This window comes from Notolabrus celidotus, chromosome 20, assembly GCF_009762535.1.
Source record: "Notolabrus celidotus isolate fNotCel1 chromosome 20, fNotCel1.pri, whole genome shotgun sequence".
Taxonomy (NCBI): Eukaryota; Metazoa; Chordata; class Actinopteri; order Labriformes; family Labridae; genus Notolabrus; species Notolabrus celidotus.
In genome coordinates, this window is record NC_048291.1 from 19,278,260 (window position 1) to 19,290,391 (window position 12,132).

A 12,132-nucleotide genomic window follows, 5' to 3' on the forward strand; every position below is an offset into this window, starting at 1 on the left:
AGCACCCTCGCCTCATGGGAGTGAAAATGATGACGATAATGTGCAGCATGCCTGCTTGTTTAAAACCAAAAGGAGCGTAGGGTTAAAGAAAGTGAGCAGCTTTTTCTGCAACAAAAAGAGAAATTCAATCAGAGAGATAAATAGAGTTCCAGTGATTGAAATGATATGCAATGGTCATAAAAACAGCAGAGACGGGATGGGGGGAATTAGAGGGAATAGTGGGGGGTCTGTAGATGACTGAAAATGTGATTGTTAGTAAGGTGGGAGCCAGTTTTCTAGGCTACAGGCTTTGTTTCCCAGAGTTAAGATTTTAAGCCAAGTCTCACAGAGAATCTGGGTTGCTACAGTGTGTTGTGTGTCTCGGGGTACAGAAATGAACCATTATGGTTGTAATTGAGTAGCACGGCTGTTAGAAGGAGAGTTTTAAGGGGAAGGGGGAGAAGTGTCGGTGGAGCTGGGATTGGGTTCCAGGGGCAGCAGGTTCAAGAACATCCACAGGAGGGTGTCCACCTCCAAGTTCTCACCAGGAGGTCCTCACATGTGTAGAAAGTCTTACCACGCTACTTGGCCATCAATCTAAAGCATACTCACTGGACTAACGTCGCAGGTCCATATGTCTGGGGTAAAACCTAAGTCACTGACAGTTTCGCTGATCTGAATGTGTAAGATCACATTGGACAGGGCAGACGTTTGCAATGTAGCGTCAACTTGAGATACTGTTCCAAATACACCATTAGCTGATAAAATCCTGGATCTACTACAGAAAAAGCTGGTCATCAACAACTATAAATCTGCAGCTCTCTTGTCGGCTCTACTTGACTCATTGTTTTGAGCTAATGCTAGCCGCAGCTACTTCTGCTTCATTTTCTCCAATACTTCTTCAGTGAGACGTCAACTTCTCTGGTGAATTAGAAGATTTGTTGTGTTAAAACTTGAAGACTTTCTTCCTACTGTTGGATTACTCATGGCACGTGTTTTGCAAATTATACATTTTTAATCCTCCCATTTAATGGAGAAAAACATCCACACAGGTGACGCCAGTTTTAGTCTCTCGTTAGCTTGTTGCGGCTACGCATGTTGTTCTCTGCATGTCATTACATACCGCCACCTATTGTGTCAGGATATGTAGACTTGTAAATAAGTCAATTAAAGCAACTTTTATCTATAATTTTCAACAGATACAATTGTATAATAATTTAATATAATATAATATAATAAATAATAATAAGATATTACCTTGATTGAGTAGATAACCTCTTGGCCTCATATATATCATGCAACCCTAATTAGAACCCCTTATCTTTGAAATTAAACTTTCTAAAAGAGCAAAGTGTAGTTTTTTTTTTTTTTATTTTGAGTCCCAAAATAAAAGGAAAGTCTATTTGTGTGTGTCGGAATGTGTGGCTATGAGCTATAAGCAGTTAACTTTGTCATATGTGGTCATATCTGCCAATAATCAAATCCTTAAAACCTTCTTCAAACTTCTACTTGTACGTTGGAAAGATAAGGGAATCACACACATTGTCCCCCACTTGTATTGAGTTTAATGATAAATGCCTTCATCAGGGAAAATTAATACAGAAAAATTCACAGTGCATACAGATAGCTGCCAAACACAAAGACAGACCTGTAAAATTTGGCTTCATTATGAGCAATGGCTTTACTAGTCTGTGAAACTCTACTGGGGGAATACATTTGAATTTCCAACATAAAATTCCCTTATTTGTTGTCATGACCAAAGTGTTGGACAGCGCTGTGACGTAGTCTTAAAACTCTTGTTTTAAAGTTATTTTTTAGGCACTCTCATTGGATAGGACAGCTGAAGAGAGAGTAAGGAAATGTGGGGAGCAGAAAGAGCAGGGGAAGACTTGCAGCAAAGGGTGGCTGTAAGTTAAACCAGCGACCGCTGCGAAGAGGACAACAGCCTATGTACATGGGGCGTACGCTTAGCCTGCTAGGGCAACAGCACCCCTAGATTAATGTCTCTAATGGGGGTTCCAGTTGGATGAGCTCTGGTCCCTAAATTTGGGTTGATGATGCATGATACTGTGCTTTTAAAAATGCAGACATAAGTAATGCTGGAGTTATAGAGAAAGGGATCACATGACACAGAAGAAGTTAATTTAAAATACAAATTTGGAGGGAAAAAAAGAGAGTATTGGAAAAATTGGCAAAAAACGTTCAAATCAAATTATTAAGTTAGTATGGAGTTACAGTGTAGTGACCTTTTGACCTCTTTGAGGCCTTGACTCCTTCACATTGAGAACATATTGTGAAGTGAAGCCCTGCACGTGCAATGACCTCATGTCAAACAGCACAACCTCACTCCTGTCAATCATCCATCTTAAGCCTCCTCTGCAGCCAGGTGTGGCATCACCCCTGCTCTCCACGCGGGATCGTTTCAGGCCAACTTTGCCGTTATACTGCCATCCTTGAGCAACCTGTTTTGCAGACCCAGAACTCCCTTGATGCAAAGGAACATTAATACTAACACATCGAGTCCCGTGATGGTCTTTTAATGCAACTGTAGAACCGCTCCGCGCGGCTGGCTGAAGCCTTTCCAGCAGTGGTAAATATGTATATTCGAGGCGTGTGAAAACGCCGAGCCGCAGCAGACCCACCAACCAAAGCATATGGCTCTACCATGTGTTACTTAATGAGAGATTTACTCACACAGACCACTAAATGTGTGGCTCATTTAAGGAGCCACGCCAGAGGCAGAGTGTTTGCGTGTGTTGCATGCGAGTCGAGTCTATAAAGGAGGAGGGGAATCCCGGTCTAACCACGCGCGCTAACCTTTTGCACTCGCGGTTCTTTTAATAACTCTGCAAAAGTTTGCAAAGGCTCTCCCTTAAATGCATGCGGCACTTGGGAAGTGAATGCACCTGCCTGCTTAAAAAACATAAAGGTGTGTCAGTGTGTTGTATATAAGTTCAATTTCCACAGAAAGGAATGCAGGTTGCATGTTTTGTGGCATTTACGCACACTTTCTCCCTCTGCGCTTGCACTGGCTCGCGTCTCTGGCGTGTGTATGTGCAGTAATTGGCCACACAGAGCCCACATCTCTTTGTTTCGCCTGCAGAGCCTTGCGGTAGACCTGCACAAGCAGCAGGCCTCGTAAATCAGTGGGACTCCAACGGCAGGCCTAAAATTTCACCTCCGCCTCTTTGCAGTGACTCCTCTTCCACTGAGCTCTCACCGTCCCACACTTAGGATGCAGTCCATGAGGTTTCATATTTAAGACTCATATATTATACGTGCATCATTATCCACTCTGTATGTGTGAGTGTCGAAGAGGGTTTCTCTCTCCTCACACCCCATTTTAGCACAATTTAGTTGTTTGATACAGAACAGAGGCTGTGATTATATATGTCTGTTTGCTAGTTTTCTTCTGAGCAGTGAACGCAGCAGTGTCTGTTTGGCTTGGACTCACTTCACTGGTTTTTCCCAACTACAGTTGTGGCTTCCAGACTGGGTCAAATTTGGTTCAGTAAATAAATAGTCTTCACTTTGCAGCCGCGATGAGATAATGCGCTGATTCAAATGCCTGTAAATGAATTTAAGTATTTAAGCTCGTGCAAACTTTAGTTTATAACGCACGAGACTTATGAGCTGAGATGCTTAAATCAGGATGTAACCCAGTGTTTAAGCCATGCATCTAAACTGCGCGCACTGAACCCCAGCTCATACTTTATGACATTATTAAAGTTATTTGAGAGTAAAATCAGAAACAGTAATCTCTCTTTCTGTTTATGATGCAGAAAACGTTTGCATATGTCTCAATCCTCATCTGCTTTTTTTGCATTTGATGCGTTCACGTGTTGTCTTCAAGGCAGTATGCAGCAACTAAAACTTAAGCTCACACCTCTGATCTTAATTTGCATTTATTGCCTAGAATGACCGGGTCAGTAATCGCAACAAAAACATGACTTTGCCCTGTTTAAAAAAAATGCAGGGACGCTCTGTGCGGTGCGTCAGACAGCCAGCGAAGATTCATCAAAAGAGCCATTCATTCCCTTTCAAAAGTCAGAAGTTGAGCCAACGCAGCAACAACAGACTCGATAAATCTGCTTCAGGAATTAAAATTGCCGCCTTTTCATAAGAATTCGTTACAAAAAAAGAAGAGAGCGGTAAAAGTCCTGCAGGAGGAGAGGGGAGGGAGACAAAGTTTTTTTCTGAAAGTTTGTGTAAGCTTTCACTTTCTAGGCGGGGTTACTGTAAGCTGCAGCAGCATGGAGTGAGAGAAACAGGACGGCGAGCGAATGCAATGCAGCACTATACCGAGCTTCCATTCAACTTAAATAAGCTCTCCAATTCTCCTCTCTGAAATAACCATGTACTCCCCGTACTGCCTGACACAGGTAAATCAGTTTTTCTTTTCTCGTCGTATGGGTGGTCATTGAAGGGGACGCCGGGTTCTTTTTTTCTTTTTTGTGATGCACTGCCTCTGTCTGCTGTTCCACATGTGTTTATTTGTTGTCTTCGCCTTTCCGCTCTCTGACTTGCTCTAAGATTCACCTCATCTCTCCGACGCTCGTCCCGCCTCGGAGCGCGTTTGTGACGCAGGAAACTTTCCTGCGCGTTTCCACCGCACATGGTTTAGGAGAGAAAATGGCGCTTCTCCCGAAATGTATTTCATATAAAGAAGGAGGGGAGCCTGCAGGAGGAGGGGAAAACAGAGCGCAGGGGGACAGATAGAGAGGACGTAGTGGAAATTCATATATCTGCTGCTAGATATTTTTTTTCTTTTCCAAGTGTGGCGAAGCTCGAAAAGTTTGTGTACGTCCGGTTGCAGAAGGAGTTGCAGAGCGCACACCGCCGCCCTTAGGGCTGCTTTCATGTGGAGCTGAGACCGGGAGGAGCGAGACACTGGAGCTTGTGTGTGCGCGCGTATGTGTGTGTGCGCGCGCTTGTGCGAGGGTGTGTGTGTCTAAGTGTGTGTTTCATACAGTTTAGAACACCTTAGAAACTCCGCATCTCCTAAAAGTGGTTGGTTTTTTTGTAGCTCTGCTGCACCTTATGACGGTTTTGCAAGTTTTGCACCTGAATGCAACACGTGCTGACTTGTATAGTTGGAGGGATATTTATTTAAGTATTTCCGCCTCTTCTTCTTTACATTGCTTGTTTTTTTAATAAGCTGGATGCAGAGAGTTTATGAGTGCAGACGAACCCTTTAAACTAAATGTCTTTGTTTTTATTACTATTAATTTGTGCTTGTGCTTTAACTGCATCTCACTTCACACTTGCACATCTTTCTTTTGAAATACTATTACTAACTATGAGTACTGCTTGTTATGTATTCTATGTAAACTAGTTCTCTCATTATTGACACAGAATTTCAAAAGTTCAATTTTTGCTTCTTTTGTTTTTAAAGAAATGTGGGGACTAAGTGCACGACAAAACCCTAAAATAAATACTGAGTGCTCATACTTCTATATTAATTCAAGTTTGAATAAATGTACCCTTATACTCCACATTGGGATTGCTTTATTATATTAAAACCTCAAATTTAAGCACATTTATTTTAACTATGTCACAAAAGTAACACCTAAAGTGCACAGACATTGAAATATATTGCTCCATGAAGAGCTTTTACAGCTTCTCTTTATGCAGCTTTGTACAACTCAGTTGTGCAAAAATTTTCCGCTTCAGAATCTAAAATCATACACGCTGAGTTTTTACTTGTGCCTTTTTTTTAAACCTTTTTTCACACTTCATTTTGAACTAAAACAGTCACCCTGTCCCCCAGTGTGTGTATTCCAAACCCTATAAAGTCATAGATAATTAAAGGTTTGCTTCCATCATCAAAGCTCCTGCTTTCCAGGTCTTTAAGGTTTTTCCAAGTTGTATTTCCGTCGTTGAAACCGTCCAGTGGCAGAAACCTACCCTTATTTTACAGCTCCTGGAAGTCTCTCTCTCATAAAGCAGACTTGTTTATCCCTCATTGGCTTCATCTGACACTGGACTACCAGGGGTGCATTTTGATGTGTAATTCATTCCTGATTTTTACAGTAGTTTCATTAGAAGACTCCCCCCCTTCACATGCCTCCAACGTCTGCTACCAGAGGCTAAGAGCATGTTCAAAAGCGGGCACAAGTCAGTCTGCTTTCTATTTGAAAATGTTATTAGCTAGGATCAGAACACATCCTTTCTCTGACACCAGAAAGGAAAGGAGATTTTGCATTTAATTCAGCCTTTCATTTAAGAGGCTTTTACAGGCTGCACGGTATTTTGAGTGACGACTCGGAGGAAGAAAAGTGACTGAAAGAACCTCAGAGTTAGAAAGAAAATAGAAACAGATTGTTAAGCGTGAAAACATGCACTTTACTTTTGATATTTTGCAATGTGTGCGACATCATTTACTGGTGTTTATTTTTTATTTGAACTCAGATCTTACTCAAGTGTCTGCATTTCCAAACAGGCCTTTTAAGAGAAGATGACTTTGTGTGCAATCGGTAAAAAATCCTCCACAGCAGAAAATCATTGGGTAAAAGAAGCTTCTATTTAGCAACATAAATTTTCTTGAATAAAAGCTAATTGTCCACAGAGGCTCATGCAGTGTAATGTGCTGCACATGTTGCACATTATTTAAACATGCAGTGTGTCAGCGGCTACAGCTCCTCACACTGTTTCTTGTCATTTTTAAGAATCTCATGTTTGTTGTGCAGAGAAGAAACAACTTCTCTCTCCCTGCAAACAGCTCCAGCAACCTCACACACACACACACACACACACACACACACACACACACACACACACTCCCCCCTCTCTCACACACACACTCACACAGCATTCCCTCGCAGCTCATAGTCTGCAGACGGAAATGCATATTTTGTTTATTTAATTGCTGTTAATAATTAAAAATTCGAGCTTGGACCTCAGATATGGCAACAATTGTAAACAATCAAATGAATTATTAACTGTGATAAAAAAAAAAGAAAGAAAAGCTGGAGAGAAGCAGCGTGCCTGCACGAGAAGGACGCTGTGTAATGGAGGCAAATTAAGAGTTTGTGTGCGTGTGTGAGAGAGAGTGTGTTTTCTGTGTGACTTTAAGTGGTTTATTTTCTTATTTATCTAACATAAGGCTAAAAATCACGCCTGTATCCAGGATACCCATGGCATTTGTGTTTAAAACGTCTTGAAAACGTTAGGAATTGAAGCATCTACTTTCTTACATTTTTATTTTCCTTTTCATCCTTGAAATATATTCTAATCCTTTAATTGCAATTTGCCTACTAAAAATGTCTTTTACACTGTTTTATTTAATTTACATTTCTATTTTATACTTTTTTGCTCCGCTTCTCTCGCTGTTTCCCCTCTGACATGCCTGCTCCACGCAGGCCACAGTGACGCAGCAGAAAACTGCACCTTAAAAAACACTTTTGGAGTTGTTTGCTTTTTTAAAAATGTGTTATTGTGCAGCTCGTAATGTTTTCAACTTTGTTTGGTGCGACATTTTAACTTATTCCTTCCCTCTGCCCCCCCCTGTGCCCGCCTGGACGCTGACCCCTGCTCTCCTAACACCCTCTGCACACTAAAGTATTATCCTACTCACCTTCTAAACAATGCCTTAGTGGTAAGTCCTGTTCAGTCCCTCTTTATATTCCGCATTAGGTGTCTGTGTTTTGACATATTCCATCATGAGATTTTATTTTTATTTTGTCACACTCCACGCTGACCTGCAGATGGAATTATTTCAGGCCCGCGTGCAGGACAGGCGGGGGAAAACTGAATATTTTGCGTACACACTGCATGATTATTCCTTTCACTGTACTTTGTGTGTTTTTGTCGATCTTAATTCCAAAATTGTCTGACCTGGATGAACTTTTTTTTTTTGCTTGTAATGAAGTAATTTTGCTCTGCAAATATACCAGAAGCTTCAGCAGGTCAGAGCAGTGTGCGCAGAGGAAAATCTTATGGCAGAGAGAGATTACATTACAAATAGTACCTCTGAGCTTGATATTCATATGAATATATATTTATTTGATGTGTTAAATAAATAAGATAACATGCATTGAATTTTTAGTGCCATTCTGCCTTCTTTTTGTTCATTTGATAAGTAAAATCAGCGTCATTCTGCTGCACTTTTACCTTCAGTCAGTGCGTCCTCCTCGTGCAGCAGAAGGTGTAAGCCTGTTATCGGACACTATATTTTTTTAAAAAGCTGTGCAGTCTGTGTTTTCCTCTCTCTGCCTGTCTCATACAGTTTAAAGTCACCTCTGCTTTGAGGTCACCGTCTCAGCGCGCGTGACTTATTCCTCTGTCCTCCCGGTCTGGCGGGTGCGCAGCAATTTCCCTTATCAGCGCTATATGTTGCTCCAAGAGGATGTATGATGTTTTTCCTACGTCATCAGCAGCCGTTATCAGAGAGCAGTGTTTTCAATGAAAACATCAAAGTCATATTTAGAGGGAGACTGCATGAGCTAGTTTGTTTTATATGAAAATCTGATTAAACGAATGTAATCAATATCCGGGCCTTTTTAGTGCTAACTTCACGTTCACACATATTTGGTGAGGTCACTCTGAGACCCCCTCCCCTCCCTTTTCCTTCTCCCTCTTATGCTTTCTCTGTGTCTCTTCTCAAGGCCTGCAGAATGAGTTGGAACAGCTGTTCAGAGGATTAAAAACTGATGGAACCACAGTCTGAATAAACAGAAAATGTTGGACTTTCAGAATAAAAGACTGCATAGATATGGTCATTCACTATAGCAGCATAGAAGGACAACATGGACTTAAAAACATTTGGTGCCATCATGTCTTTATGCCAATTAGGCCTGTGAGTGGTTATCACTGGATTATGTCAGTTTGCAGGCGATTGTGTCTCACCTTTATCCTCTTAAATGAATCGTTGCACAGCCATTTTAAAATCAAGCACCAAAATCACATTTCAGGGAGTTAAGGACCACTCTCACTGCCTGTATTACATCTTTCAGATTGAATTATGGCATTGCTGTGGGTTCTGGTTCCGCTGCACACAAGTTTAATCATCTAAATTCTATATATAAAACTTGAGTTTGAGTCAGCGATGCCAAACAGCCAAAAGAAGTTTAGCCTGTGTAGGAAAAGTGACCCTGTAGCCAGTAAAGCACTCTGCTGCTGGCCCGCAGACAGACAAATGAACTCATAGTACATTTGATTGACAGGAGGGGCTGACCTATTGTGCTCTCTGGTAACTGAGTTGTGTGCGTGCACGTGTAAAGGAGGGAGGGGGGGAGTTTGGGGGTGAAACCAGAGTCTCTGATTGGCCGTGCGACTGTTTTGTGCAGATCTTTTCCTCTCATCACAAGACACCAGGAGGTCATGATGCCAGACTCCTGCTTGGGACATCATGTTCCTATTACTTATTCATCGCTCCAAGCTAGTTGCAGGCCAGTCTAATGTAAAAACCATGTCGTTTAAATACACTTAACTACAGTTTGGTTCATTTAAGATCGTATTTTTGTGTATTTAATGCCTCAATCATTGGTGCCACCAAACGAGATGCTCCGATGCCATTATTTTCTTTTCCAAAACAGACTCTGATACCAAGACTTGGCCAATACTTAGTACTCCTCCACTACTGTTGAAAAAATACATTAGCATTTGCAGCGCCATATTTAGGACAGATCTGGGACCAAACGTCAATACGTGCTACCCACTTTTCTATATATGGCAGAGTATTAGGGCCATCTAATAGGAAATAAAATGGGATTTCAAGATTATAGTCATAAAATTAAGAAAATACATTTGTTAACGTATGAGTAAAAAAGTTAAATGTTCAATCATTTTAGTCTACATTTAGGAAGGAACAGTCAAGAAACAAAGTTCCCAGCAGCTCTGCTCGCAGCCCCTCCTCCTAAAAAGCATTGATGAAACACAGATTGCATTATTTATGTTCTTATTCATCTTAATTATTATATTAAAACTAAATGAGTCATTAAAATGTTTGCATGGGAAAACAATAGGCTGTATAAAACATGGCTGAGTCTCAATGATGTCACCCATTGGTTTCTGGAGCAGAGTTTTGAAGCTCAACGATGGTGGTCGCCATATTTGAACTCATCCTAACTTTCTGTCAAGACACAAAGCTACAGAGTTGAGGTTGGCCTGTAGCCTCCTGGCTAACAGCTACAATCAATCAATCTTTATTTATATAGTGCCAAATAACAACAAATGTTATCTCAAGACGCTTTACAGACAGAGCAGGTCTAGACCATACTCTGTTTTAAATCATTACCAAAGACCCAACATCAAGACAGGATAAGATCCAGTCCAATCATACAGGCAGGACTCAGTGTTATCTCATCTTAATCTATCATTGTATCGTTTAGCTAGTTACAGCGGCAGGGAAAAACTTCATTTTAACAGGCAGAAACCTCGAGCAGAACCAGACTCGTGTTTGACAGCCATCTGCCTCGACCAAATGTGACAACATGCCAGCCTGTTGGTCAAGCTAGCCCATTTATACTTGATTATGCCCAATTATGAAACACTTGTAACCTTAATATCTTCAAAACTCCCAGTACAGTGCGCTAGAATAGAGAAGTGAACTACTTAGACCAAAACTAGTTTTGTACCAAGCTGTAATCATCTTCAACTGTAAGGTTTGGACATTTTGATATGGGTGTTAAGCGGACACTCAAGTAACTATGCTTTTTCGCACTTCCGCATCTGCTTCAGTTCATAATAGGAGCTTTGATTAAGGTTACTCTCTCAGCTAGATTTGCTGTGTTTTCTATCAATGACCTAAAATCCATTTGTCCTCATGTTTTCTTTGCTGAGTCTTTCCCTCTCTGCTCATCTCTTCTCATCTTATCTAATGGTGTTTGCTATCATAAGCCATACTTTTAACATTTTTGAAGGTTACCATTCTGGCTACTGTTTGAAGAAGAAATTGTTTTATATTGGAGGGGTTAAATAATGATGACTTGTTTCTTACATTAGGCTGCATCAGAATCCTCTAGACTCTTAGATATAGGAACATCTCAAACCACCAATGACAGCAAACCTTACACATCTAGGGACATTGAAAGCTTGAAATGAGCAGTTTAAATACCTTTGCAGGTTCAAGCTAGGCTGCATGATTGTATTAAATTGCGTTCCACATACATATTGTGTTTACTTCACAAAGGTTTCTGTGACTAACGTCTGTCAGGGCTATACATTTTCTGCATCCATTGTCAGCTGCTGACTGGGGGCCACTGTGCGTCAGCAGGAGCAAATTTACGGCAATTTTCTCGAATAAAATCCAGAGCTGACTCTTTGGTGGCGAAGACAAAGACAAGATGAGCTGGGCGCATTTTGGCATGGGGCGATATAGATTTGAATTAAGTAGCATGTAGTTTTTATCTCGAGCTGCATGCAGGGAGAGGCAGAACCAACTGCGTCTCATTCAATATCAGCACAGCTGTCCCAGCATCCGTGGAGAATGGATTCCTACTGCTGCTGCCATGGGAGGCTCCAGCCAAGAAAAAAATGGGAGGATATCCAGTGTGTGTGCTTGTGTTCTAAAAGGAAGGCGAGGACAGAGTAATACGCTGGGGTGTCTCTGACTGCCTGTGTGTGTGTATGTGTGTGTGATTTTGCATGTGTGTGTCATGTTGTCTCCACCCGCCTCACTTTTCCTTCGCTCATGTCACCTCTGGCATGGATTAGTCTTTGGCACAAGCCCGACAGTGCCTGCGGCCTCAGCCTGCTTCTGTGGTCGCCGATATGTTGTGCTGTTGCCATAGCTACTGAACACACACACACATTGGTGCTAAATTACATAAGTGAGCTAGAATATACAGAGGAACATAAAATACTTAGTGCACAATATGAGAGCAGAGAAAGGAAAAAAAGCAGTTAGAGTATTTGAGAGCTTTGTCATGGCTGAGCTTGAGACATCAGCCTCTCTTTCCTCTCAGATTTTTGAGTCATAAATCTAAATAACAGTGCCGCTATTATGCGGGAATTTAGAGCGTTGTGACAACCAATCTGACGGGGCAATTGAGGATAAGGTGTTTGTGGTGTCACACAATTGCTGTTTGTGTGTGTGAAAGAATGAGACGGCGAGAGAAAGATAGCTCCAGTGTTTGTATGAGAGAGGGTGTGGCACCCAACGTTTACACAGACACACCATGAGGCATACACATATTTCTTTCTTAACCCTCC

The 12,132-nt window shown here is 41.4% G+C and overlaps 1 protein-coding gene across 7 annotated transcripts in view; it reads left to right on the forward strand.

Moving 5' to 3' along the window:
- nfixb (nuclear factor I/Xb) overlaps positions 1 to 12,132 on the forward strand; it is a 177,111-nt gene that overhangs the window by 12,873 nt on the left and 152,106 nt on the right. The window contains exons 1-2 of one of the 7 annotated variants that reach the window (XM_034711875.1): positions 4,198 to 4,361; positions 7,541 to 7,576. The exons of 3 other annotated variants lie outside the window; for them this stretch is intronic. In XM_034711875.1, coding sequence (XP_034567766.1) covers positions 4,335 to 4,361; positions 7,541 to 7,576 — 63 coding nt within the window. In that variant the 5' untranslated portion in view covers positions 4,198 to 4,334. Of the gene's footprint in view, positions 1 to 4,197; positions 4,362 to 7,540; positions 7,577 to 12,132 lie in introns of those variants that run through there. 3 more of the 7 variants (XM_034711869.1, XM_034711873.1, XM_034711871.1) reach the window with 3 other exon arrangements.